The sequence below is a fragment of the Betta splendens genome, chromosome 6 (genome assembly GCF_900634795.4).
Source record: "Betta splendens chromosome 6, fBetSpl5.4, whole genome shotgun sequence".
Classification (NCBI taxonomy): Eukaryota; Metazoa; Chordata; class Actinopteri; order Anabantiformes; family Osphronemidae; genus Betta; species Betta splendens.
In genome coordinates, this window is record NC_040886.2 from 17703301 (window position 1) to 17730314 (window position 27014).

The following is a 27014-nucleotide window of genomic DNA, read 5'->3' on the forward strand; positions in this document are numbered from 1 at the left end:
CCAAATCCATTAAGTGATTTCATTTTAATTAAAGCTGTCCCATCTAATTAAGATGTGAAGATGAGGAGAGCGCCGGCGTCTCCTGGGCTTTGCTATTTATGTTGGAGTTAATGTCCGTCAGCAGCCGGCCTCCCAGCATGCATTTCAATGAGCTGGAGGGTGACACGCGCTCCAGCAGCCGCCGCCTAATACACACGTCCACACATTCGCACTGTTTACAGGTTGTCTGCCACGTTATAGATATCTCAGGGAATTTCCCTAAACTCAGCACAAACATAGACTAAAGGATGAGCTGATGTACAGTAGCTCTGGATAGAAATAATATCAGCACCTAAACTCAGAGGTTGAGTGTAGGACCAGAGGAGATAAACACATTGATAAACACAAGAAACCTGAAAACCTGAAAACACACGTGAGGCTCCGACAGAAACAGATTTTCTGACTGGAGCGCCACCTAGTGGACAACAGCAGAACTGCATCCGCATTAACAACTCCCACCACCAGGACACGGACCACAACAGCGGAGCTGGAGCTGCCACCACTCAGATAATCAGTCAGTCAGGCATTAATTATGATTAAACTGTAAACCACTCAACATCAGTGATGACAAAACATTCTCTGTATAAAAGCAAGAACTCGTGTGTTTATGAAAATGCCTTTTTTCTATTGTGACGTTCACGGTGTCTCCAAATGTGCAGCGTCAGACTTCCCAAACCGCCACTTATAAAGTTTTATTTGTGTTTCTCGATTCCCAAAACTTCTAAGGATTTTCAAGGAGCCGTGCACAGGAGCGCTGCAGCAGATTATAGCGTTCGTTCACACTCTGCCATTATGGTGCTGCATATGAGATGGAGTGTATTTGAGCAGACTGGCTGCAGAGCTTTTCAGGGTCCCTTCGTGGGGGGTGCCGCTGGCTGCCTTGTCATTTAGGAGCCACGGGACGTTATAGTCGGTGTAATTGGAGCAGGAGTCACATTCCTGAACCAGTCAGATGATGATTAGAAGACGCTGCTGCCAGCTGACGCCTCCTTATAATTTGTGAAGCTATTTTTCGAGATGCTGATGGAGCCAAAAAAGTGAAAGCACGTTCCAGATGTGGGAGCTGCTGCGGCTCCTCCAGCGTGTGACAGAGAGGGTGGAGGCGGAGGCGGAGTCGAGGAGGGGAACTGACAAGTGCCCTCGGAATGAAACGGGAGCACGAGCTCTGCTGAGCTTCAGAGCTGAGCCTCCGCGGCTGAGGATGGAGCTCAGGTCCAGGATGCAGAACGCTGGAGTCCTCGCGTTGATGCTGTGTCTCCAGGCGTCAGTTTCCTCCGCTCAGGTGAGAAACAGGTGACAAACACCACTGAAGGACGTTTGGGAACCTGCAAATAATCAACGCTGTAAAGCGAAGTTGTGCTTTACAGAAGTTAAATAGCTTTGTTTAATTCTTTGATTCCAGTTTTTACAGATCAGAAAATCATCAAGTCAGAGAAGAAACACGATTTAATCTAGAGTTGCAAGTCTAATTATAAAAGCAGGAAAGTCAAATTGAGATTGTTTGTTATTGTCACATTTTTAGTCCACTTAATGAACTCACATCTGATGAGTGAACGAACATGTTGTATTTACTGTGAATGAACACAAAGCTGCTTTCACTTTATTGTTTTTCTGTCGCTGCTCGTTTTCTCCCGACAAAAACCAGACTGGAACAGCTTCTTCTTCCTCTCCTTCAAAGCTGCAAAAGCAGATCTGAACCCACTTCATTATTTATGGGTCCACCTGCTTGTTTTAAATATTATGGTTGTTTACGGAGTGAAGTCCTTGATTTTTGTTCTGGTCATTCTACACACAAACCAACGGATCCGATGAAATTGCCGGCTGCTCAGAGTGAAGTTGAGCTTTAATGTGTTTTGGTTTCACACCCATCTTGAATCTGGACACGTTCCGCCTGGAGCTCTGACAGCTTCCCTCGCTCTGCCTCGCGTCACAGGACTGTCCGTCCACTCACGATCTGCTGAACTCGCTGCGACAAGTGGAAAAGATGCTGGTGGTGCACGAGGCGTCGTACGAGCAGGGCCTGCGCTCGCTCAAGAAGAAGATCAGCGCCCTGCACAACAGCACCATGGCGATCTTCAAGGCGGGCAAGAACGGTGAGGATCTGAACTCAGAGCAGCCGAAGGGGCTGAGAACAGGGTAAACACCCGTCATGCAGCAGGTGCTGCCCCCATGCCCACCCGTGACCTCTGACCTGACCAAAGCACCGTCACAGGCTCAGGTGAGGCTGACGCGTTACATGTTCCACTGGTTCCACTAAATGACGTCTGCTCTGCAGCCTCCTGCTCCAAACCCGAGACGCCGGCCCACGGCCGCCGGCTGGGCAGGGTCTTCGGGATCGGACACGAGATCCACTTCCTGTGCAAGCCGGGCTACGAGCTGATCGGCCCCAGGACCCGAGTGTGTCTGGAGTCTCTGAAGTGGAGCGGCCAGCAGCCGATGTGCCGGCGTGAGTCCGACGGAGCAGAACCGCCTAAAGCAGCGGCGCCTCCTTTGCTCAGCATCGGTTTTTCTCTTTCAGGCTTCAACAGCACCGGCAACTCGCTGGCCTCCTTCACTCCTCCGGCTCCCTCCTCTTCCTCTTCCTCCTCCTTCCCAGCCTCCGCTGCCCTGTTAGCATCTTCCTCCTCATCCTCCTCTTCTTCACTCTCTTTATCCACAACGTCCTCCCCCGACGCCTCTGTCCGACCGTCTCACTGCACTCACTTCCTGGGCTCCACCCGTTGCACCTGTGACGTGGGTTTCACCATATCGGGCCGCGACAACAACATCTGCACAGGTAGAGCTGAATATTAACGACGCTCTGTCGACCTTTGACCTCTAACGGTTCTGCTCGTTTCAGACATCGATGAATGCCGCCTGTTTCCGCTGGCTCAACCCGGTCGTCTCTGCATCCATCAGTGTGTGAACAGCCCCGGCAGCTTCCACTGCTTCTGTCCAGATGGATACGACCTGGACAGAGACGGACGCAGCTGCACAGGTCAGAGGTCGAAGGTCATCCAGTCAATTACTGCAAAGGTGAGGTTCAGAGAGTGACCCGGCTTTGTTTTTGTGTCCAGATGTCAACGAATGTGAAAACCAGATGAACAACTGCACGCTGGACCAGATGTGCGTCAACACTAACGGAGGCTTCCAGTGTGTGACGGTGGAGTGTCCTCAGATGAAAAACGCCACCTACATCAAGACGTCGCCAACGTAAGAGCACATCCTGACTCTGCCGTTTGTGTCTTCAGTCGCTGCAGGACGTGAGGCCGTTCTATGAGCTGGTTGATTGAGAGGCGAAACAGCAAACAGACGGAGGGGCAGAAAAATGCAGAGCTGGCAGATGAGCAGAGAATCCCTCAAACCTCTGGCCTCAAAACACAAAGACGGCAACAGAGCCAGGAGCAAAACAATGCGCTTCACCTCCGCGTCGCCCACTTCCTCCCTCCACCCGTCACTTAGCGCCGCTCGGTCCGCGGTTTGGTTTCAGGCTCCACTCGACGATGGGCCCAGAGGTGCGAAGCATCTGCTGAAGGCGCTCCCATGAGTGAGAGGGAGGACGCGCGGTGGGCGCAGCCTCTCCAGGGCATCGCTGCCTCTGCGCGGCTCCGCGGGGCTCCACAGCTGGGTTCCACAGCTGGGTTCCATGCTGGGTTCCAAAACTGGGTTCCATGCTGGGTTCCACAGCTGGGTTCCATGCTGGGTTCCACAGCTGGGTTCCATGCTGGGTTCCACAGCTGGGCTCCACAGCTGGGTTCCACAGCTGGGTTCCATGCTGGGTTCCACAGCTGGGTTCCATGCTGGGTTCCACAGCTGGGTTCCACAGCTGGGTTCCATGCTGGGCTCCACAGCTGGGCTCCACAGCTGGGTTCCACAGCTGGGTTCCACGCAGCTCACGCCTTCTCTGAACCACAGAGACACAAGCTTTTACCAATTAAACTCCACTGCAGTTATTTAAATGCGGATTTGACAATAACAGCGAGAGGAACAGTTGGAACGAACGTGAACCGGAGCCCATTTCGAGTGTTTGGGGCTTCATGATGGAGTTTTCCACGTGGTGTTATTAGTATTACTGAGTGTTCCTTGTTTTCCTGTTTACATAAATTGGTGAATGTGTGACCACGATGTCGCCTCACTGAGGGCGTGACCTCGTCACAGCGTAAACAAGTCGTCTCTCGACAACCGCAGCGACTCAAAGATGGAAACCAGGCGAAGGCAAAACAAAGAGGACGGAGGAATCAGTACGAATTCCATGCACTTGAACCGCAACCACGCGGACGCTGGCTGATCCAACCGACCGCACGGCCCACGATGCTCCGCTCCGGCCTGCAGGGAACGAGGTCAAACGAGGCCCGGCGAGAGCGACACCGGAGCAGCCGTCCACCGAGAGCTCCGTTACTGCGCCTGCACAAACCTCCCACCACAACAAGCCTCATGTCTTTAACGCTGGTGTCTTTGGTTCCGTCCCCACTTTGCCTGCAGGCTCATTAACACTCTGCTCGTCTGCAGGCGCTGCGAGAGGAACCCGTGCATGCTGGGAGACGACGCCTGCACCCAGGCGCCAAACTCCATCTCCTTCCACTTCCTGTCCGTGGTGTCCAACATGTCGGCCCCGCGCGTGCTGTTCCGGGTGTCGGCGGCCCGCGTGCTGGGCGACACCCTGCGCTTCGGCCTGGCCGGCAGCCGCGGCCGCGGCCGCTTCAGCGTGCAGCGCTCGGGCCGCCAGACCGGCACCCTGCTGCTGGTGACGCCCATCAGAGGCCCCGCCACGCTGGAGGCCGAGGTGGAGATGAGCGAGCTGGAGCGCCACACGCTGCTGGGCCGCTACCTCACCAAGGTCACGCTGTTCGTCTCGCCCTACGACTTCTAGGAGTTCCTCTCCCACACCTTCAAAGCGTGTGTGTGTGTGTGTGTGTGTGTGTGAGGCCTCACTCATCTCAACCGATTTCCAGAAGGGGTTTGTTTATAACATGTTTAACTTACATATATTATGTAACTTATTTTATCTTCGCACACATCTGCATTTTTAAATCTCTGACCACTTGTGTCCATCTGCACACACTGATTCACTACAAGAGTTTGAATTACACGGTGCAGGTGTACCTAATAAAGTGGCGACAGGCCGTATTCGTGCCTTCTCTTAAAGGGCTGATTAGCTGCTCCGCTACAGAGCAGAGATCCAGAGAAAGTGAAGAAGGAAATGCATCAGGTTGGAGGTGCAGGTCAGAGCAGACGCGGGCTGAGGCCCGGCTGTTGGTCGGTGGAACCTTCAGGTGAGCCTTCGGACGTCATGGAGGCTCTGGAGGCCACGCGAGGCGGTGGGTTAAGCCCCAGTAGGTGTGATGAGTGCAGAGCAGGAGGACGAAGCCCTCAGCTGATACTGGGGATGACGGTGGAGGGTGAAAACCACTGAGGTTCCAGCCTCTGCGTAGCTGAACCGTTTGTGTACATGACGCTGAGTAGAGCTTCGATATCTGGATGTGAAGCTTTTAATGTAGAAACTCATCCCAGTGTAACTTTAACACACTAAGGTTGAGAAGCTGATGTTAAAATCACCAGATCGTGTATTTGTGTTGAACTTTTGAATAAAAGGAGAAATCCTCCAAGTTGAGCAGTGTGTGGCTAATCACTACTAAAGTTCTGGAACTTCTTAATATGTGATGAAGTTAAAAAAAGGATTCTGCTGATTCTAATGTTGGGACGTCGCCATATTTGAGTTGGTCCCAATAAATCCTGACTGAATAGAACGACGTCAGTTCAATGATAGAAAACAACCAAAGAGAAGAGAAAAAACATCCTGTAGCTGCAAAACAAGAAACGAACACAGACACAGATGAGTTGTGTTCATTCAGGTGCTGTTTGCATGCGGCTCCTTTAGAACGTGACAGATGATGATAAACAAACTGGGGCTCAGTGAGAGTCAATGTATTTAACATTACTGTGTAGTGAAACTGTTACTATGCTACGCTTTTATCCTGACTATACGTCTAAAACACAGAATAAACATGTTTTTCCCAACATCCCATCATGTGTCGTGTGACTGTAAATCCTCCTGAGACAATTTTTGGGTGTTTTGAGACATTTCGTGCTGAACTGGAGCCGTGAGCGCGACATGTTTTGATTCGTGAGGCTGAAGAATGTGACACGGGTCTGTCAGACAGACTGCAGACTCCACGGCCCAGACAGAACACACACACGACCCGTATTTACACTGCATGTCTGCAAACACGTATGACTGCACACACACACACACACGGTGTGAGACACCGAAGGAGAGTCCAGCTCTGTTCACAGCAGGAAGAAGCTCATGGGAAGATTATAAACTTCAGTGAAACCAAACACATTTGACTGACTTTGTGATGAATATCCTTGTCATCGGGTCCTCAGACAGGAACCAACCAGAGTCTCTGGGAGATGGATGCAGATGTGAAACGTTCACTGGGAAACAGCAAAAGTGGTTTGAGCTAAAAGTTTGACTTACTTGTACAAAAGGTCAACGTTGAGCCCTGAACGTCGTCTGTGATGAGACTAGAGCTAAACAAGCAACACGCAGCTACAGTGAAACCAGCTCCTCATCACACCCAACTATAGAAACGCCAGCTTGCACCAGAATGAGACTCACCAAGGGACGCATGAATCAGCGCAGCCAGACGCTTTGTCCAACAGCAAAACGCTTCCTCTGAATAAATGACAGGACGTGTCTGGGTTTCTATCTTTCAGCCAGTCAACTATCAATTACCAGCAACTTACACCACCACCATTGTTTCAGAGCCTCATTCGTGCTGCAGCTGGTGGTTGAGGACGATTATTACAGTCAGGTCGTGTTTAACAGCACCACTGTCTGGAGACACTTAAATAAGTATCACTACAGGACAATGAGACAAACCCAGACCTTCCACCAAGCTCCCTCATTGGTAGCGATACTGATTATTTGCTTTGTTTAGTCAAGCTATGAAGCAGTCACCAGAACAATGGAAACAGTTTAAAGCAACTTACAGAAGGATGTGAACAGTGTTACGCACGTCTCCAGGCCAAAGGAGAAACCTCCAGCATCTTCAGCAGCAGGTGGATGAACTCGGTTCTGGGGTGTTTTCAGGGAAGTGAAGGTGTGTCCTCATACAGCGCGACTCAGTGGTTTATGTAACAAACAGACCGGACAGCAGAATAGAAACCTTGCAGACTTTATTATTTTTATTAACAAACTGTCCAATGTTCATCTGTACAGAACCGAATCAAACAAGAGTAGACAGAGGGAAAAACAATCGACTGTTCGAGAGCTCCATGGACTCAAACACAAAAGAAATCACAAAATATAAAATATTGTTGTCATCGCTTGGGACGAGGAAGGACAGACAGGAGATCTTCCTGCAAACACACGGTCTTTGGGCAACACACACACCAACAGAGACATCATGCAACACACTCACACCCATGTGCTCCTCTGCTGGGTGGTTCTGGGATGTTCTGTACAGCGGGACGCGAGTAGGCACGCATTGATAGAACCGATGTCAGATGGAGAGAAAAAAAAAAAAAAAAAAAAAAAGAGCGAATCAGAAGGTCTCCTTTACAAGCAGGAAGGGCAGCGAACCAAGCTTCAAAGAGTAGAAATGAAAGGGGACGGTGGAAGCGCCAGCACAGGACAGGCTGGGACACGGCCGACTCTCATCCACTCAGATGCACGGAAACGGGTTCAAGCAGGACGTTCTGTCTTTGAAGCGAGACCAAAAAGCTCGATAATAAAACCAACCCAGACCAGCTTCCTCCTCCGGCACCGATCACGCACACGGAGCAGGAGATCGGTCCACAACCAACCAGAACCTCTGGCGCTGCAGCTCTAAGACGGTTCCGTAGGTGCTCTGGTTACTGAGTGAACAGCCACAATCATAAACCAGGTTGGCCTGAACTTGTCCAACAGCTGAAGAGCCCCCAAAGCATCACCGACCTAAAGACCGGGGTCAATATGAAGAGGCTCTGAATCATCACCACCGCCTCCAAACAGGCGCCCACTGCCCTGCATGACCACTCTGCAGGAGCACGTCGATGCCCAGAGGATGCTGACCCTTCGCCGCCTGCATCCTCCCCCCTCCCCTCATCACCCGCAGGAGGGAGGGGACGCTTGCTCACTGGGAGAAAGGCAACCAGAGAACATTCAAATGATAGAAGAAAACCCTTTGTTCATTAGTAAACAAATAAATAAGGCTAAGACAAAACAATATATATATATTTGTAGATATTAAAAAAAAGGAAATGTGCAATGATTCCAGTATCTTCACACAATAATGTTCACATCTCAAATATTTTGTTTTATTTTTCCTGCATTGCTTCAAGCTTTTCTGAACCAACCCGCGTAAAACAGCCAGACTGCAAGGTCATCGCATCGATGGGGCGAAATAAACAAAAAAACAAACAAAAAAAACACACAACTCCCACCCAGACCTGGCTCGGACCTCTGACTCTGTAGTGTGATGATGCCATGCCAACGGCTCCAACAGCTAAATCAGCTGAACTGAGATCAGGAGGGGGACGAAGTGCTTACGTGACAGCGGTTCAGTGACAGAGCCCAGGTTGCCAGAAAATAACCACAGTTAATCCTCTAGATGGATGAGCTTCTGTGAGCATTATTTCCTTTTGTCCCCTGCCTCCAACCTCATTTCTGGCTCGGCGAGCGGGCGCCGCCTGCCTGGCAGTCCTACGGCGATAAAACCTAACACTTCAGAAAAAAAAAGAAGAGCCAAACAACCCAGAAAACCCCTTTAAGCAGAAGGAAGAAGAATATGGTGGTAGAAAGACAGTTTGCATCACACACACACACACACACACACACACACACACACACACACACACACACACACACACACACACACAAACACAAACACACACACTTTCACTCCATCACTCACTCTCACTTTAATCATTAAAATACTGGAGTCATTAAACTGCTCGATACATGAGCTTCTCCCCATCCAACCTTCTACACATTTACATGTATGATTTCTTTCACCTCCTTTACCACAAAATCTTGACGTGACGTCATCCTTACAACCCCAAAAGCTCCTCTCCTCTCCCCTCCCTCTCCTTACCCAACCCACTCCCTCAACAGAAGGGAGGAGGGGGGAGAGCTTAAGTGTGACACTGCAACTAAATCAGGTTAACTGCCAGAGGGTCCAAAGCTCTGCAGCAAATCAAAGAATAGAAGTGAAGATGTGGTGGTGGGTGAGGTCTACTGGAGAGTGGGTAAGGCTCAGGAAGGGGTGGCAGGAGAATCACTTATGATGCCAACCTTCACCTGCAGGACTGTGGATAAAGTCAATCCATCTATGAAAGGAGGAGTAAAAAGAAGTGATGAGCGACTGGACCAAGAAAAAAAGTGGAAACTTTAAAAGGCAGGTGGAGTTCTTGTTGCAGGGTAAATAAGGTGGAGGTCTTTGAGCGGAGGCCATTTCTCCTGTGGGCGTGTCCTGATCCAGGGTCTACCTGTCCTTCAGCTCTTGAGTCACACGTTTGGTGAATCTGCCACAAAACAGCCCCATGAGGAAGAGCAGCGCCACGGCTGTGCCGATCACAGTGAGGATGTAGTTCTTGGAGGGCGACGTCATCACCTGCATGGCTAATTCTGCGAAACCTTCAGCGGGAGCCACCTGAGGGGGGAAATAAAAACCAGACCAACGTCAGTCAAGCAGCAGGAGTGAAGAGTCAGTTTGTGACTCTACCCACAGCAAAGTTTCTTTCATTTCAGATCCCAGGTTGATTACGTAACCCAAGATGGCGCCGCTCTCCAGGACCCTTTACTTTTGTGCTGTTTGTTTTGGTTTTGTTTAGTGCAACCACTCATGGCTTCACGGATTACCTACTCCAGAGAGGAGCTCCTGAATCTAGAACATTCATCTCCTGGAACCGTTCCTACAGTTTTTACAGACTGAAGGTTTTGCGGAGATCCTTCCCGGAGGCGCAGTGGCTCCATCGGATCTTCAGGAAGCGCGCAGGGCTCGCGCACCCCGCTCCGTCCATACACCTGCCTAACGTGCGCTCCCTGGCAAATAAGATGGATGCACTTCTGCTCCTCAACACAAAAAAAACCCAAGGACTTGAACAGATCCGCCACCCTGTGCTTCACTGAAGCCTGGATCAGTAAGAACAGGACAAAAGCAACTTGAGGATCGTGGGCTCTTTGCATCACACCTTCGTGGTGTGTGCACTGATCTCCCCAGCTGGTTTTTGGTTTGTTGATGTGCACGATAAACATCCATGTTTTTGATTTGCTTTCCCCATTATTTTTATTTGGATAATAAATTACACAAAAGACTACTCTCATGTGCTTGCTTATGGGAAATTTCCATCACAGACACATACTGATTTTTATACCTCATATCACATCTCAAGTGTCCCCTACATATTGTTGACACCAAATGTATTCAAATAGTCCTTGTGGTTGCAGAGATATACTGTGAAAAGGTTGCTATACTCGCCACTCCACCATGCCAGAAAATAGGCATGAAGTTAAAAAGTTTCCAAAATACAGGTGCTATAATTGAATAAAAAGGCTGTGGTTCATGCAGAGTATCCACCTTGGCAGCGTAGCTCCACATGTCGATGCGATCCTGAAGTCTCTTCTTGCACTCTGGCTGCAGACGGACTCGTTTGTCCTGCAGTGCTTCCATCAGGCACGACATCTCTGGACACAAACACAGCATGAACCAGAAGAAACAGTAAGAGACTGCTCAGTCTACTTTATTTATCTTTCCAGCTAAAATCAACTTCAAAACAGATCAATTAATCAAACTTCAAGGCTGCTTAAAACACAAAGGCCTGAGTGTCCTGTAATTTTCAATTTCTAAATTCAGTCAAGGCAGAGGTTAGTGTGTTTGGGTTAAAAACCTCAAATGTTATCTTCAAGCAAGCTCCAGAACCACCATGTTGGATTGGACAGTCTAAATTTTATGGCTTTGCTGAATAAAGTGAATAAAGTTTGTGATTGAGAAGTCCAAATTAAACCATAATGGTTTGGAGAAACGATGCATATTCACATTATGGCAAAAAAATAAAAATCTGATGGCATTTTGCAAAGAAAGAATGCATCAAAGTGTTTGTTGGTGGACTCACGGCGCCCTCTGCCAGGCGGGATGGCAGCACAGTGATGTTTGATGTCCAGAGCACAGGCCGTGTGAAGGACGGGGTCCACGAAGATGTCCGCCTTACTCTCCTTCAGAATGTTCAACACCTCCTGCAGGAGGGAGCGAGGAAGACGACCGCGAGGGGAAAGATTGTGGATATGTCCATGGAAGGAGGAAGAGAAGGAGACGGCAGAAAAAGAAGAAGGGGGGCAGAATAAAACAGAGGACGTAAAAGAAGATTTAGTATTTGTTCTTGGCATTGGGGTTCACAGTGAGCAGCGGTGTTTCCTACCTTCTTACACGGTTCCTGTTTGATCTTCAGCAGGTTGACTTTCAGACACTCCTCCACCTGCCCCGTCTGCTCCTGAGCTGCAGCCTCCTCCGGACACAGCTGAGTGATCTGAACACATCAGTATCAGACACCGTTACAAATCGTGTGATCGTGATCATAAACCACTTAACCACAGTCTGACAGACATTTGTTGGCAGCTGGAACTATGGAGCTGAATGTAAATTTATCATCATTTACATATTTGACATTTCCTCTTTCGGTCCATATTCTATGAACCAATTTGTTTCAATTAAAGAAACGGCCTGAGTACAATTCAACTAATGCTTTCAGTGTTTGTAATAGAGAATGACGGAGGGAGTGAAGCACCTCATCTGTACAGTGTAACTGCAGCTGAGGGTCCAGCCTGTAGTCCAGAGCAGACTCCTGCAGGATGACTCGAATCTGGTCTTCACAGTCTGGAGACAAACGCTGTCACAAAAACAGTGTTGATTTTTATACATATATACATACATATTTACTTGTGAAAACATCTCATATTACTGCTACACTAAGAAATAGACAAACATAACTAATACATTGAATTTAATTCAATAGGTGGTATAATACCTGGTCGGCGTATTTCAGCTTGAGGCAGGAGATGACCTGACCCTCCAGCTCACTGTCAGCAGTCACCTTTCCGAGGATGGAGTTGCAGAACTTAGGGATGTCTGCTTTGCAGGCTTTCTTCAGAACCGGGTTCAGCCTGTAGTCTGAGCGCAAGCACAGAGTCAGCTGTAGCAGCAGATCAGGTGAATCTTATGTGTACATACACCCTGTATGTACCTGTGTTCTGGGTGATCTGTCTCTTTGTGATCATCTGTTTACACTTAGGATCCATCAGCTCGCTGTTTTTGTTCTGTTTCAGACACTGAAGGACGTTTTTCCCCTCCGAGTCTGTACAGAAACGCTGACACAGACACAAAAAACCTGCTACATACAAGTCCATCATGATAACATACAATCAATTAACACAGAAGAGAAAAAACAAAACTAACTCAGTGATTCACTACATTTAAAATCCACTTAAGCTATAGACAGTTTTGGCTGAGGATGTGTGTCATTTTTCAATAAACTTCACAGTAGTAGTTGGACATTTTGTACATCTGGAGCATGAGTGGCATTTTATTTTGACAGTACCAGTGAAAAGAAAGGTGAGGGAGTGATATGTAGACGCTATACACGCATGAGCTCTCCTCCTTGATTGTTTTACTCTTTACCTTGATCATGTGTTTGCAGACTCTGATCAGCTGGTAGTCCAGGTCTGGATCAGCCATCTCCACTTCCTGCAGCTTGAAGATCCGCTGGTGGCAACGTGGTGTCAAAGAGTGTTTCTTCTCCTTCAGACACTCAATAACCTACAAACAAAGCGAGAAAGATCTGATCATTAGAATTACATGAACCGTGTAGAACATCAGTCAAGACTGGTCTTTACACTACTATTTAAAAATATTTGTGGTATTAAAGATCACAAGATAAAATACTGCTACGGTGACATTACATTTGAGGACTATAAATGCTGCCACCTACTGGATGTTAAACAGCATTTGACGTGAACCAAGCACCTATTTCCAATAGTACCACAGGGATCATGCCTACGGTTCTGTCAGCTCCTAGGACAGGACACAGGACCAGCAGTGAGAATGGACAGAGGTGTAGCTGCTGACCTGTGCGTTGCCATAAGCCACGTTGGGACACAGCTTGGCCATGTCCTGCTTGCAGGAGTCATACAGCTCTGGATCCAGACGGATGTCCTCCGACTGCAAAGATTTAGAAACAGTGAATTTAAAGAAAACAGGAAGATTGATCCGTACCAGAGAATACAGAAGTAGGAGATGTAGAGCTGAAGGAGAGAAGACACCTAAAATCTGTGTAAACTAAAGCATGTGTCAAATCCAGTGAATGAATTCCAGTGCTGTGTTGGCGGACGCACCATTTCCACCTCCTCCACCCGCAGCTGCTTACGACACTTGACGGACACCCTCTGTTCCTTGATGTCCTGCAGGGTGTCGTTCCTCACCGTGGTGCTGAGGCAGATCACCACATCCACCCTGAATGACAGGAAGACAAGAGGTCACGGCCCCGGTCACGCCATATACTTTTACAAAAGCAGTTTGATTGCATCCCCTACTTCTTCTTAATGTTGGGACACAGTTTGAGGACGTCTTCCTTGCAGGCCGTCTTGAACTTGTAGGAGAAACGGAAGTCTTTGATCTGGACCTACAACCAGAAACACACAGGTCAGTAATGTTTCCCTCGCCTGTGTCAGATATTAAGCTGCAGCGTATTGATACCAACACAATGTCTCGTCTTGCTGTTGAGCTAAAATACCACAACAACATATTGAGAGTCTGCTCACCAGCTGGAAGTGTGTCACACCCACTGCACACTTCTCGTTCATCTCCTTCTGGTGTTTGTTCTGAACCAAACACTCCATCAGGTCCCCAGTGTCGATTTGATTATCTGCTACCTCCTGACAGACACATAGAAATATGTCATCTTATGGGAAAATGGACTGAAGAGATAATTACACACAAACTAAAAGACAAAAATGCAATATAATCATACAGACCTTGAGATGGTCTTATGATTAATGGATTAACTATAAAACAAAGATTTAACATCTCATGACTACTGGCCCTTCACAACACTACTGTTTCTTTTACAAGTGCCTAGAGCCTGTGTTTTTTTAACTGCGTTTCTGGTTGTTTTTAGGCAACAAGTCACTGTTCTTCTAGTAACTCTGTGTGGGCTTTAGTGCACACTTACGTGACAGTAGGCCTGGATGACAGGTTCACAGGCTCTCATCAGAAGGGCCTCAATCTGAATATCCTGAGAACACAAGAGCAACAGTAAGTGATCCATCAGGTTTGCATTAACCTGTCTTGTCCCCATCAGGTCACAGAAGAACCAGCAGGTCACGTGTTCTTTAGCTGCTGATCCTGTGACTGTAACCTGGGAAACCATCAGCAGGTACCTCTGACTCCAGCTCAGTCAGGTTTGCCACCACTTCTCTGCACTCAGACACCAGATCCTCCAGACGGTCCTGCAGACACTCCAGCTCCTGGCCAGGCTCCGTCTTCTCGCTGCACCACTTCCCCAGGTCCGTCATACAGCGCTTCTGGAGCTCAGGGTCCAGCTTCACATCCAGCGCCCTCTGGTGGAGAATCCTCTGGACCTCTACCTTACAGTCCCTGGAAAGCTGAGGAAGACCAAAGACGTGGAGTTAAAAAAAATAAATAATTGTACTTAAGAGCCTTAAAGTGATACTCTACTGTTAATGTTTGATTTGTTGTTCCGATGGACAGTTTGTCCTCTAGCTTTACTTTGAAGGTTTTACAATTTTTACAGCTTTTGAGACATTAATACACTTGGGTGGAGTATCACTTTAAAAACACCTCACATCTTTTGCAGTCAGTGATTACACACATCACATTTTTTCCCACAAGTGAAGCTCTGTTTGATCCTTTGCATCAGTTTGATAAGGAGATTCATTTCACAGCAATTACCAATTATAAAAGGAAGAAATAATCTGCCCCCACATGCAGCAGTACCAGCTGGAATTAACAACCAATCACGTCTCCCTTCAAACATCCACACATCACGACAGTCGGGTCCACCTTCCTGTGATTACCATGGGTTTAACATACTCACGTGAGTTTCTGCTTCAGACTCTCCACTGGGGAGCTACAAGAACATGTCAGAGAACTCCTGTTTATTTACCATATGTTCATTTCTGTCAAACCGAGGCTGGAATTTGACCTTTATTGTGATTCATTTCTATTGGTATGAGGTTATATACATTTGATCTGATCATAAGGCAGCTGTGATTTTCGCCGCCACCTCAATGCAACACTGTTAAATTATCAGTCAATCGGGTTTATTACCATCAAAACTAAAATATTGTTCCCTAAAAATCCATACATGTACAATACATTTCCAGAGCCTGATGATTATAATTGCTCAGTTTTTGAACTGAAACTTTATTTTGTGTATTCTTTTACGAAATGGTTCAGATGTTTGGACTAATCTTTCATTTGAGGGGTCATTTATTTTAAATATGGTGGAAAAGAATCCATGGCAGAGATGTTATATGATTGAAATAGACTATTGTACTACTGTACATACAGTGTATATTAGAAAAGAAGCAAAAAGAAAAAAGTGTTTACATAAGGACACTATGTGGGACATTACGCTTCTCTGTAATTATGTGTCATACACGCTGTAACCCTGTGATCTGGACTCACCCTGCGTCCCTGCTCCACCGAGCGGTAGGCGTGGCGGTAAAGGCATGAGAAAATGGCGCCTGCCGGCATCATTTCATTGGTCTCGTTCCAGCCGTGAGTGTGACAGAGCCGGGACGCATCACCCTGACATTTCTTATAGAGGATGGGATCCAACCTGTCAACAATACAACAACGCACTAATGAACAGACGGAAGCTGCGACAGTCCCAGTGTTTTGGTTCTGTATTTTACCCACTGAATTAATGATCATGTAACTATCTTCAGCCAGTAGGTTGTCTATAAAATGTGGTGATGCACAGATAAAAAGACAACAAGTCAGTGTGTGTACATATTTTCTTACTTCCAGTCTCTGGCAATGAAATACTGAAGCTCCAGCAGCCTGTGTTCACAATCCTCCACCATCTTCTCTGTGTATAGATGCTCCATCAGACAGGACAGGATCCTGCAGCATTAGAACCACAAATGCAAAGATAATTTATCAATTCAAAGCATTCAAAGTAAATCTATTCCATTAAAAGCAAAGAAAAACCTTGTGGTAACAAGTCACCATACATCACCCGCAAAGCCTGTATTTAAAATATTGCTGCACCCTTAAGCCACTAAAATTTTATAAATATACAAAACAGCTAAGGAGCACAAGACAGGACAGCACTCACATGGGGTCTCCGTTGCGGATGTGTTTGCAGGCGGTCTGGATGACAGACTCACAGGCCTCATTGAGAGCCCGGTCGATACGGTAGTCAGCTCCAGGGTCGGCTTCCTGGATCAGAGCCTGAAGCTAAGAGCAAAATAGTAATAATAAATATCTGAATCCATAAATTTAAGCCCCTCTGAAGTCAAACAAAACAAAGCTAATGTTTTTTGACTCACCGCCCGCTGACAGGTCTGATCGATCGCCCCCATGTCTCCTCTGCCGACCCGCATCAAGCAGTGCAGCGTCCGTCCTTTACGGTGCAGACCCGAGCAGTGACCCTCGATCTCACTGCGACAGTGAAGCACGATCTCAGGACTCAGGGAGAAGTCCTCCATCAGCATCCGTCTGTAGTCCATCATCTCACCCTGACACTCGCCGCTGACCATGCGACCTGCAATACAAAGTGGATGTTGGGAATTCAATTGAGCTTATGGCAATTTCTATAATAGCTAATAAGGTTACGGGAGCTGCTTACCTCTGTGCACAGCTGATTCCAGACAGAGCAGCAGGTAGGACAGACGAGCCTCTCGGGCTCGGGGCATGTTTGTGTCCACGCTGCAGCGGTACTTCCTCAGGTCCGACTTGCAGGCCTTGGCCAGCGAGTAGCTCACCTTGTAGTCCTGAGCAATGAGCTTCTGCCTGGTGGTCAGAGCCTCGCGGCACTGATGACAGAGCATCACAACAGCTCAAACCATGAAGCGGACATTTTGCTAGTTTTTCCATGTGTACGATGGAGCTGACGGTAATAAATATTAAGTCTTTAACACTCACTCTCTCAGACATCGCTTCTTCAAACTTGTGATTGAAAAGACATTTGTAAACTCGTCCTTCACCAGCCAGTGTCTGCGGAAAAAGAAAATAAAAATTCATATCAAGATGACTGGCCCTGAACAGCTGACCAGCTACTGCAACCTTTAAAAGTTTACAGGTGTGAAGGAAAACCTCTGGAAATTAACTTAACACTTAACATGATGGACTAAAGCAGAGCAATAAGTTATTTTCCAGGTCATATTCATGCAATCATGGGACAGTTATGCGTTTGAAGGGGTTTTGCTCAGTATCAACTTGCCACAAAGCAAAACTACAGATTTCAATTACATCCTCACATTTTCACAGAAGCGCTCGCGGTCGTCACGGCAGGCGAAGTACAGGTACCGGTCCAGATGGAAATCATCTGAGGACAGTTCAGCGATGCGCATAATGGCCTTTTTACAGTTCTCCTTGATGGGGTGTGCTCCCGGCTGCTCCTCGGCCTCCCGCACCAAACCTTTCTCCAGGCAGGCAATCACCTCGCCCTGAGAGTGGATGTCCTGCAGAGAGTAAAAACCACCAGGCTTTGAGTATTATACAGCCACACAGGATGGTTTTCATTCCTGAAGGGTCCTGCAGAACATTTGCAGAATACATTTAAGAAAAAAAAAAAAAAATAATAATAATAATTCTACATCTGAAACGACAAGGTTCTTCAGTGGCCGTCGAGTTCATTTGTTTTGCATTTGGTCAGGCCAGCAACTACAAAGAGGAACAGATAATGAAGTCATCTGACTCCTGGCTCAGCAGCCATGACTTTTCTTCATGATACTTATTAAAAGTCGCATCAACCAAATTCAATAAAACCAAAACAGAGCACTCGTCTCCACAGTGTTAGATGTTCTACAAAAGAAAACTCAAAGCAGAGGAAATGCCCTGAACCTGAACCTAAAGAAGGCTTTTCCGTAAGATGCTATAATCTCTTTAATCAATGTGCAGGGCCAATAAACAGATTAAGGTAATTGCTGCAAATCCACCGCAATTACTTTAATAATTGATTTTGTTTGGGCTTTGAGTTCAGCCAATGCTTAAAAGAGAAAAATGTAAGTGGTTCACAATGCTGGCATCACATTTCGCTGAACTAAGTACCTTTGCTATTTGGAATTTTCAGTTTCCTAAAAATTTTGCTTAGGTGCCTCGATAACTTTTTTTTTCTTCCCGAGTTGCCAGTTCAAAACCAGTGTGTGTAGAAATCAGTGTCACTTTTACTTATAACAGTGAGGTTTGCTTTCACTTCATAAATCCTTTTGTCAGCATGTGTCTTGTATATTAAATGTATATTAGTAGTGAGAGCTGGGGGGGGGGGGGTATATAGTGATATATAGTATCACCACAGTCAGTCTAATCTCCACTTGAGCTGCTTTCCCATAAAAAGTGCTCATCTAATGGGCCTACGAGGATCAGACTGGCTCAACAGAGTCAGAGCATGCTTGCTTGTCTACACTTTTTGACAATTTGCAGTCAGTCTTCTCACCTTCTCTTCGGTGCTGATGCTGCCACATCGCAGAGTGTTTATGTCTTCACGACATTTTTCCGTGAATCCGCAGATCAGCCGGTAGTTGCCGAAAACGATGGTGGTCATCTTAGTGATGTACTGGTTGCACTGGTAGTCGCTGATGTTGCTGCGGTGATCCACCAGGCAGGATACCAGGTAGCCCTTCCCCGGCTCCTCCACTGCACATTCTTTAATCTGAGTGAGGAGCACAGGAAGCTTCATAACTGCACACAACAACATGCTGCTGCATCGTCTGTTGAGAAAAGTCACATGACCTTTACAATGACGTGAATACACACCAATCCTGCAAAGAGCTTTGACTAGAAAAAAAGCTTTCTTTTAACTTCTACTTTAGCTGCAAAAAACCATCTGAAGTTCATCGTTTCAGGCAAAGCATTTACAACTTGTACTATTAAAGTAATGACAATGTACTTTATCAAAATTATGTCCCTGAGCAGCAGGTGGCATCAAGAGCATTAACGCACGATTTGTACAACATGTACTTTACTGATGTCACTGTGGTTTCACGTGTTTAAGCACATTCAAAGGATTGTTCATCCAAGGTTCTATTAAAAAAAAAGTCTAATATAAATAGAGTGAGGTGAGAAACGTTTGAGGTTTGAGAATGAGCACACGTAGAAACAGTCTGAAAACCCTGCTTTGTTAAGCTGATAAGAAAACTAAACCTAAAGCCCAGCACTTGGTTCAGTAGAGGTCTGGTCGCATTGACTGACCTCTGAGATGGTCGTCTTGCAGACCTCCATGGCCACAGACTCGAACTTTGGGTCAGTGGTCAAATTCAGTTTGTAGTTCCACAGCAGCTGCAGACGAGAAACACAGAAACCATCAAGATTTCAGTTCTCACACACTCCAATGCTAACAACCAACTATCTGAATCATCAGGTCAACAGTGTGTTAGGTTTTAACTGACTCGATTCTGTTGAGCAATGTCATTTATCCCTTGTCAAATGACTAAAATAAAAAACACCTAATCATTTATAAGCCGAACTATAATTTCCCAAATATAAAATATATAATATATGCATGCTGGGAGGTTGGTTTTTTTGAGCACTTCACAGGTATCACTTACATGATTGCATTCAGCAGCAATCTCAGTTTCCTGAAAAAGACAAAAATAATTAAACATGAGATGAAGCAATAAGGACAAATAGCAACAATAATTCATGGTGCAAAATCTCTGATGACTGTAAAAAAATAAATCAGATTTGTAACAGCGTTTACAACAGACAACATCCCATGATGCACGTCTACGGTGCAGCGTTGCGTAGACGTGGTTGATGCCGTGCCAAGAATGAACACGAGTCAGGACACAGCTTCAGGCGATAATGCTAATAAGGTTCAATGTTTCAACCTTTACCTTCACTGATCTGAGGCGACCTGTCCGGCACCTGCACGCTCCAAAATTAACCAGGTCATCGACCATGGCAGCAGGAAGGAAAAATATCAACCAAAAGACACTTTTTACCATCAAAATAATATATGGATTATTATGGAGATGCAACATTAGGTTGTGACCCATCAGAAGTAATAATTATTCAGTCAGAGTCTGTCTCACTGCCCTGACTGTATTGTGCAGCTTATTCTGTGTGTGTTTCCCCTGGTACCTGAAGGCAGCATTATACTGTATAAACTCTGCTGGAGAGTTAGCACGGGGTTAAGGAGGGCTCTCGGCACCAACCTTGCTATTACAGAATAAACCTAAAGTGTCTGCCAGGAAAGCTCCACCTTTAGACTAAACCATCAGCTCGCTCTACTGCAGCCCCCGACATGTGAAATGTAGGTTTATAAAAAGCCAATAAAAAATCCAACATAACATTAGTTTGGTCACTAATAAACCTAACGAAACAAGTTTGTTTCTGACTAAGGGGAGCTGTGAAATGTCAGCGTAATGTCTTTAATGCAACTAATCCAGGAAACAGCTGTTGAGAACTAAAGCCCAGCACAGCTGACACACCCTTCCACATGCTGCAGCCTTCTCTTTGTTCTAGCAAAACCTGTCAATTTAACCATCTCATTTAGTCACTGAAGCTAATTTAAAAGTAATCAGCTTTACTCATTTTGTCCTGGGAAAACCTTGAGACTGAGCTGTAATTGGAAGAAAAGGAGGGAAAAAAGAAAGAAAAGAGAAAGTGGAGAGAATCCAGAGGGAAGACAGTTATTTCAACACTGGGTCACGAAGCAAAGGGCAGAGAAGCTGAGAGGAAGGTTCCTGCAGCTTTCATCTTCATCAGTCCCACTTTCTAAAAAGTTCACTGCACATTTAAGAAACTACTGACAATAATCAAAACTAATTAACTGAAGTAATTTAGAACTGCTGCTGCTAAGTTAGTGCCTATTCAACTCCAATGATGGCATAATAATGAGTTGAAGATTTTATGAATTTACTAAATATTCTAATTAATAAAGTCATAAAACTATGCACCATTTTTAATTTGAGAACTGGATTATTTCATGAAGACGAAAGACTGAAATAAACAGCTAAGTGAAAAACAGCTGCAGAGCCATGAAAACTCACTGATTAGTCCATTCATCGTGAGCTACAGCACTTATACACATTCACAAGGTAATTTCACACTTCATGTTTATGCTGATGGCTCTATTTTTGCTGCATCGTTTGTGAAGCAGAGAATACCAAACACACAAAAGCAAATGCTCTGCTGGATTTTACCAGGCCAGCAAGAAAAGTCAGCAGAACATCTCCAGCAGCCGCAACAAAGTCTGAACGTCAAGGGTCAGAGTGAAAACGACGTCGCATGATCAATCAACCAATGAGTTTAATAGAAGACGCCTGAAGGCACCACATGGGCTACTTCACTCTTCAGTCATCTGCAGATTCAGCAGACTCCCTGCAAACGGTTTTATTTGACTCCACACCTGCAAATGACTGTGTGACAACAGCTGGCCAGTGTTCAGGTGTGCAACAGATGTGCATGTCTCCCCAACCAGTGATTGAAACGCCGGCTCCTCTCAGTCTCTTCTCTAACTGTGAAATTCTACAGAAGGAGCCGTGTACGTCCTCCAAACAGGAACCTGCTCTGTGCACACGAACGGATGCTTTACAGCACAACACAAACATTCACGCAGCTATTTGATGGCAACAGTTGTCGTCAGTGGGAAATGGCCACGCTGAGTTTTACTTCAAGTTAATATTAGCTTTGGGGGCAGTTAGTTATTCTTCACCCCCAACGACTGTTCGTCACTACAGTTAACGTTTTACAGGTCAAGCTAAACCAGATCCACTTACAATGAGTACACATTATTTCACTGGCTCAATCTTCTCTGTTCTAACTACTTTCTGATCATTTTGTCCCAAAACAACAATTACCTGAGACATGACACATACATATGTCTGACTGGAAGGTGACACTTCTTTATTTTAATCAGTTTTTTGTTTCAGAAGGTTGTTTATATGTAAAAAGTAGTGACAATGTTGACATTAGGTGTTATTACTGTTGGTTTTTACAGGTCTCAGGCAGTAAAACTGCAGCCGTTCAGAAACACTTTAATGAGAGTTCTGAAAGCGGACAAAGCACAGCACAACACTCGCATTGTAATTGAATACTCCACAAGAGGAGAGAACAGGCTGCAGATACCGAAGCAGCGGAGTCCGTTTGGGTTTGGGACGTTGATGCTACTGCAGCAGAGCTGCAGCTGGAGGGACATTAACACTTCCAGAATATCTCAACAAACCATCAGACAAACTAGATGCTGCAAGGAGGCAAGAGGACGTCTCTTAGCAACCATGGACGTGTTTGTCCTTATTAGTACAGTACCAAAAATTTAACAAAACCAACTAAAAGCCTTCGTCTTTGTTTAGGACAATGGAGGCTTCATATCTAAAAGCAGTAGCACATATAAAGCGACTTAGTGCCCAGAGAAGAACAACGATCTAAAAATATTTTTTAATTATCAGGACAGAGCTGAAGTAATGAGCTGGTTTGACACGCTGCTCAACAGTCACACGTTTTCCTACAGGATTAGAAACACTACTTAAATCCTGCAGTGGAGCAAAAGTACATGAAATACTCCCTGAAGTACAAAGGCCCTGGCTGAGGGCACGTGTCACCTCAAGTTTACTGATAAATAAGATTGTTAGAAAAGTTATGTAGTTTAGAACAAATGGATATTTGACTGCAAATGCAGGGAAACTGTAGACAATAGTGTTCTGTCAACTTCTGGCACCAGTGTGGGGAAAGCCACTCCTCAACAGAATAATGTCTCCGTGCACAAAGCCGGGTTGTGGTGTGAAGAACTGGTCTGATCTGTCTTGGTCTCAGACAGACAACTCAACACAGACCAAATGTTCTTAACCAGCACAAACCCATTGGGCAAAGATGCTAGAAACAAGATAAAAAGAAGTCAAACAAAGGCAGGAAGTCAAGTATGCAACAATGTTTTGTTGAGTGTCCAACAGGAAAATATCGGAAACAATTTGACTCCTGAGTATCAGACCTACACCACCACTAAGAAGTGTGTTTCTAAGGCACAATATTCAGCCTCTATATCCTAAATAGCAACAGGAAGAGTCAGGCAGAAAGAAAAACACGGAGGCTTCAGCTGTCCGCAGGCCAAAGTCAAGTCTTCAGAGCCTCCTCCCTCTGTGCACCACGTACACAAAACCACAGCCACCAGCAGGACTGACAGTGGGCAGGACACAGACACAAAAATGCTGCGAGTCTAAAAGCAGCTCCTCATGTCACCCTCACTGCAACAGGGGAACAGAAGCAGAGTCAGAGGGAGGTTAGGGGCCTTCGTACTGGAGGTGAGCTCTGCTCGGGTGTAGAGAGTAGTGTCCCACCAACACCGGGGTTCGCTGGGCCTCAGAACACAGACACGACGCAGTGGCTCAAAGGTTCAGCCCTTTGAGACTAAACGATTGGACAAGGTATCACTGACATGCCATTATAAAAAAAGGAGCAGACAGCATGAAGAGAAGACAAGTTGTATTTGTAGTATTTCAAAATTTGTTTGCATCTGACTTGGTAATTGTTGATATCTAAAAAAAGGTGACATCTCATCAAACTAAAAGTATGGGACAATGCAAAGACGTTAAAGTCGCTAAAAGTCAAAGCTGTGCGTCATTGAACAACTCTGTCGAAATGCAGCGAAAATGAACCCGTTATTTTGACAATGAACGCAACCTTAAACGTCACTGAGGCATTAAAATGGTTTCACAACACCTGATAAAAATCAGCCAGTAACCGGTAGGATGACAGCGATATGCTACAGAGCAAACATCAAGCTGCCACCACCAAGGAGAAAGCGGCAGCATCCGCGTCGGTGACAGGCCGAGCCGTCGCAAACGCAAGTCAACAGAGGCAGGAAACCACGGCGTGAGGCTGCATTCTCATTATTAGCTTCCACTCAGGCTGAAACTGTAAAACAGCAACATTTAAAAATGCATCTTTCCTGAAACTCAAGTTGTTGTTTAGATCATTTTAAATTAAATGTCAGAAAACATCTAATATAACATTTGTAAGACCAGGCTAAATTCTGATATTAAGTTGATCATTATTTGCCCAGCCACATGAATCAAAGGCCTCCGTGATTAGACAAACTGAATGAATATCAACAATATGACGAATATATCTTCATTAAGGCCGCCTCACGCCTTCTGCATTACTTTATTTAATGCTGATATTTGACTTTTCCAGCTGCTCTTTGTTCTCTCTGTTCTCTAAACAAAGAAGCCCACCAGGCTGATTCCAGCCACCAGATGGGACCTCAGCGTGGATTTGGAAAAAGGCAGATAATGGCCACAAACTGTGGTTCATCTTAGCCGCAGTGCACAGGGAGCTCTCAGTCTGCCGCTAATGAGGAGCGAGTGAGCAGTCAGCTGCTACCAGCCACCGTGCACGTCTGAATGGACCCAAAAGGTCAGGGAAGCGGCCTGGTGACCTGAAAATCAAACGAGCCTTGACTGGAACAGGGCTGCGTGAGACGGAGTGATGCCTGGAACAAGACACAACCAGCAGCAATAAGGAAACAGTCTCTATACACGGCAAACAGTTTGGGACTGTGTCAACATCTCATCACACTGGGTCAAATTAGCCTCGTGCTCAAAACACGTTTGAAGGTTTCAAATCATCGTTTATGAATTCACCATAATTTCAAGTGGTGTGTTGAATAGTGATTGATGAAGTGAAACGTTTAAACCCAAGAACCAGTTGAGAGAATCGTTACCCACATGGGGTCACACCTCTTATTCCTTATCCAAAAAAAACAAACAGATCTAAAGAGAAATGCACAAATGTAAACTAAACTGGTGATGTCTGCGTTTAATGAGATACACAGGAGCCGTTTTGACCTGCAGCTCCTCGCACTCGCATGTTTTAAATGAGGAGTGAAGGACCGGCTCAACGTGTCAGGACAACATCCGCTGGTGAAGCTCCTCGGCGAGGCGGAGGTCGTGGAGCTGCCCCGGGCTGCGTGGGAGGCCGCTGACAGCCTCTCCCAGGGGAGACGCAGCGTCTCCGCACACACGGTGGATTAAAACCGCTGTCTGCCCGACGGGAGCGGCTGCGCCACTACACGCGTCTGTCACGAACTGGCCGCTGTCAGCGACCAGTGCTACAGAGCGACTTTGAACTGGGACGTTGTTGTTACACTTGCACACAAAGCCGTGGAGCTGGGCTAGCATGACGGCTAATGCTAGCTAGCGGAGTTACAGCTATGGTTCCCGATTAACGGCGCTGACCCACTGGCTCCAACTGTTGGGGTTCGATTGTGACTTTGAGCCGTTACACCTGCAAGTTTTCTATTTATAAGATAAGACGTTATCTACTCCAGTAGCTCGTCGTCTTATATAGCATATATAATATACTGTCAACTGCTGATAATCTGCCAGTTTATGACTTTATGCCCTATAATAAAGTAGTTGATGATGAGAGAGCTAATTACGGGTTAGCTTATGAAAAACACGTATATATAAAAAAACAATTATTCTTCCGAAGAAAGTGTGTCTGAATATTATTTAGTAGTTTTGATGCTGATCAACGCAGTCACGCTCCAATTTGAAAAGACGCTGGACGCAACACGAGAAATATGTGGGGACACAATTAAAAAATGTAAGTTTTAAGAGAAGCGAAGCTCGTTCATGGATTTAAATGATGCCGAATTAAACCGGAGATTTGCACAAATCGGAGTGTGTGTCTTGCCCTGTTCTCCAACAAACGTCGCGTTGTCGATGAGATCCTAAATGATAAATTGCAGAACTTGTGCTCGGCATTTTGGGTGACGTTTTCCGAATGCTCGGCTAGCGTCGGGCTAACGGCTCCAGCTAGCGTTAGCACACCCAGCTTCCCTGCCTGCAGCAGCACACCCCGTCCCGCTGCGTTACCTCTTTCTTGTCCTGGAGACACTCCAGCACCGCGAGGTTGTTGTTCCAAGAATGTTTTGGGCAAAGCCGGGTGAGGTCGTCTCTGCACACCGCCTCCTCAGACAACTTCCAACCGGCGGAGCGTTTCCGAGGCAGCGAGGCCCCAGCGCCCTGGTTCCTCTCAGATAGTACCTGGTTTAACCCGGCCGGAACCGGACCCCCGCCTGGATTCTGGGGATTATCGAGATGACCAACATGTTTCATGGCAGCGTTGCTGTCTCCGCGAATTAGACGCGCAGACACGATGCACATCAGAAGCAGAAGCAGAGGAACACGTATACAGTCCGCCATCTTCGCTGAGCCAGTCAGCCTGGTGCTGCATTCAGGGGCTGTCGGATATATGTGGACTGGGAGCAGGGTTGCAGAGGGATTTTTTGCTTCCTAGGACGGCAGCCTGGAGCTCATGAATAATAATGAGAACATAATGAGGTGGGTTCATGCTCTGACTGATGCCGACATGTAGAATAATGTTAGCAGATGTTTCTACAAATAAAAATAAAATACATGAAATGAAAAGAATGTTTCAAGTTAAACTAATCTTAATAGTCGGCTGTTTAAGTGCGGATCACAGGCCACTGAGCAGTGCGTTTCCTTCTTGGTGATGCTCTGCAGGGGTTTACAGCAGCTGTGCTCGCATCTTAGCATCATGCACTCATCAGTTTTGCATCAGCTTCATTTGAGCAGTGGAGGATTGACTTGTTGTGTACAGCATCAGAACGATCCAAAAGTAACAGGCTCCTCATCTCTCACCACCAACCACCAAGACCCTAAACAAAATCACCATCATGACAACAAAGCCTCTCGATGATCCAAAGTTCAGCAGCACGTCTCAGTTGTCCACCTGTGACAACGATGCCCACGTCAGATGGTTTCTTATGTCTTCAAGTAGAAAGTTTTGTAGTATTTTCCTTTG

At 46.2% G+C, this 27014-nt stretch overlaps 2 protein-coding genes across 4 annotated transcripts; one reads left to right on the plus strand and one right to left on the minus strand.

Annotated features, from left to right (window-relative positions):
* The first annotated feature begins 1078 nt into the window (after positions 1 to 1078).
* LOC114857532 (fibulin-7-like) lies at positions 1079 to 5629 on the plus strand. Of its 2 annotated transcripts, XM_029154104.3 has the most exons (7): positions 1079 to 1321; positions 1973 to 2132; positions 2315 to 2485; positions 2558 to 2815; positions 2879 to 3016; positions 3096 to 3231; positions 4528 to 5629. In XM_029154104.3, exons 1-7 carry the CDS (start codon positions 1094 to 1096, stop codon positions 4886 to 4888), a joined length of 1452 nt encoding a protein of 483 aa, XP_029009937.2. In that variant the 5' UTR covers positions 1079 to 1093; the 3' UTR covers positions 4889 to 5629. The 2 variants fall into 2 exon arrangements, with proteins under 2 accessions (XP_029009937.2, XP_029009936.2); XM_029154103.3 differs by having other exon boundaries at positions 2315 to 2815.
* Positions 5630 to 7183: 1554 nt separating this feature from the next.
* LOC114857515 (Golgi apparatus protein 1-like) lies at positions 7184 to 26435 on the minus strand. Of its 2 annotated transcripts, XM_029154060.2 has the most exons (28): positions 26063 to 26435; positions 19793 to 19822; positions 19437 to 19523; positions 18682 to 18897; positions 17504 to 17707; positions 17169 to 17240; positions 16873 to 17059; positions 16574 to 16788; positions 16360 to 16481; positions 16044 to 16145; positions 15705 to 15858; positions 15112 to 15144; positions 14435 to 14659; positions 14227 to 14289; positions 13817 to 13930; positions 13589 to 13677; positions 13391 to 13508; positions 13125 to 13217; positions 12678 to 12815; positions 12244 to 12367; positions 12028 to 12170; positions 11788 to 11889; positions 11422 to 11529; positions 11119 to 11239; positions 10584 to 10690; positions 9493 to 9656; positions 9305 to 9333; positions 7184 to 8728 (listed from the first exon to the last, which is right to left on the minus strand). In XM_029154060.2, the coding sequence occupies exons 1-28, from the start codon at positions 26390 to 26392 to the stop codon at positions 8637 to 8639; spliced, it is 3582 nt and encodes a 1193-aa protein (XP_029009893.1). In that variant the 5' UTR covers positions 26393 to 26435; the 3' UTR covers positions 7184 to 8636. The 2 variants fall into 2 exon arrangements, with proteins under 2 accessions (XP_029009893.1, XP_029009894.1); XM_029154061.3 differs by lacking the exon at positions 15112 to 15144.
* Positions 26436 to 27014: the final 579 nt, after the last annotated feature.

What these genes read in the sequence shown, in the direction of transcription:
- LOC114857515 (XM_029154060.2), bottom strand. Translation starts at nt 26,392, where the DNA reads ATGGCGGACTGTATACGTGTTCCTCTGCTTCTGCTTCTGATGTGCATC. An exon ending in ATCAGACCTGTCAGCGGGCG is followed by an intron (nt 16,482 to 16,573) that starts GTGAGTCAAAAA and finishes TTTTGCTCTTAG; the next exon opens with CTTCAGGCTCTGATCCAGGA. An exon ending in TGACTGAGCTGGAGTCAGAG is followed by an intron (nt 14,290 to 14,434) that starts GTACCTGCTGAT and finishes TTGTGTTCTCAG; the next exon opens with GATATTCAGATTGAGGCCCT.
- LOC114857532 (XM_029154103.3), top strand. Translation starts at nt 1,094, where the DNA reads ATGTGGGAGCTGCTGCGGCTCCTCCAGCGTGTGACAGAGAGGGTGGAG. An exon ending in CTTCAAGGCGGGCAAGAACG is followed by an intron (nt 2,133 to 2,314) that starts GTGAGGATCTGA and finishes TCTGCTCTGCAG; the next exon opens with CCTCCTGCTCCAAACCCGAG. An exon ending in AGACGGACGCAGCTGCACAG is followed by an intron (nt 3,017 to 3,095) that starts GTCAGAGGTCGA and finishes TTTTGTGTCCAG; the next exon opens with ATGTCAACGAATGTGAAAAC.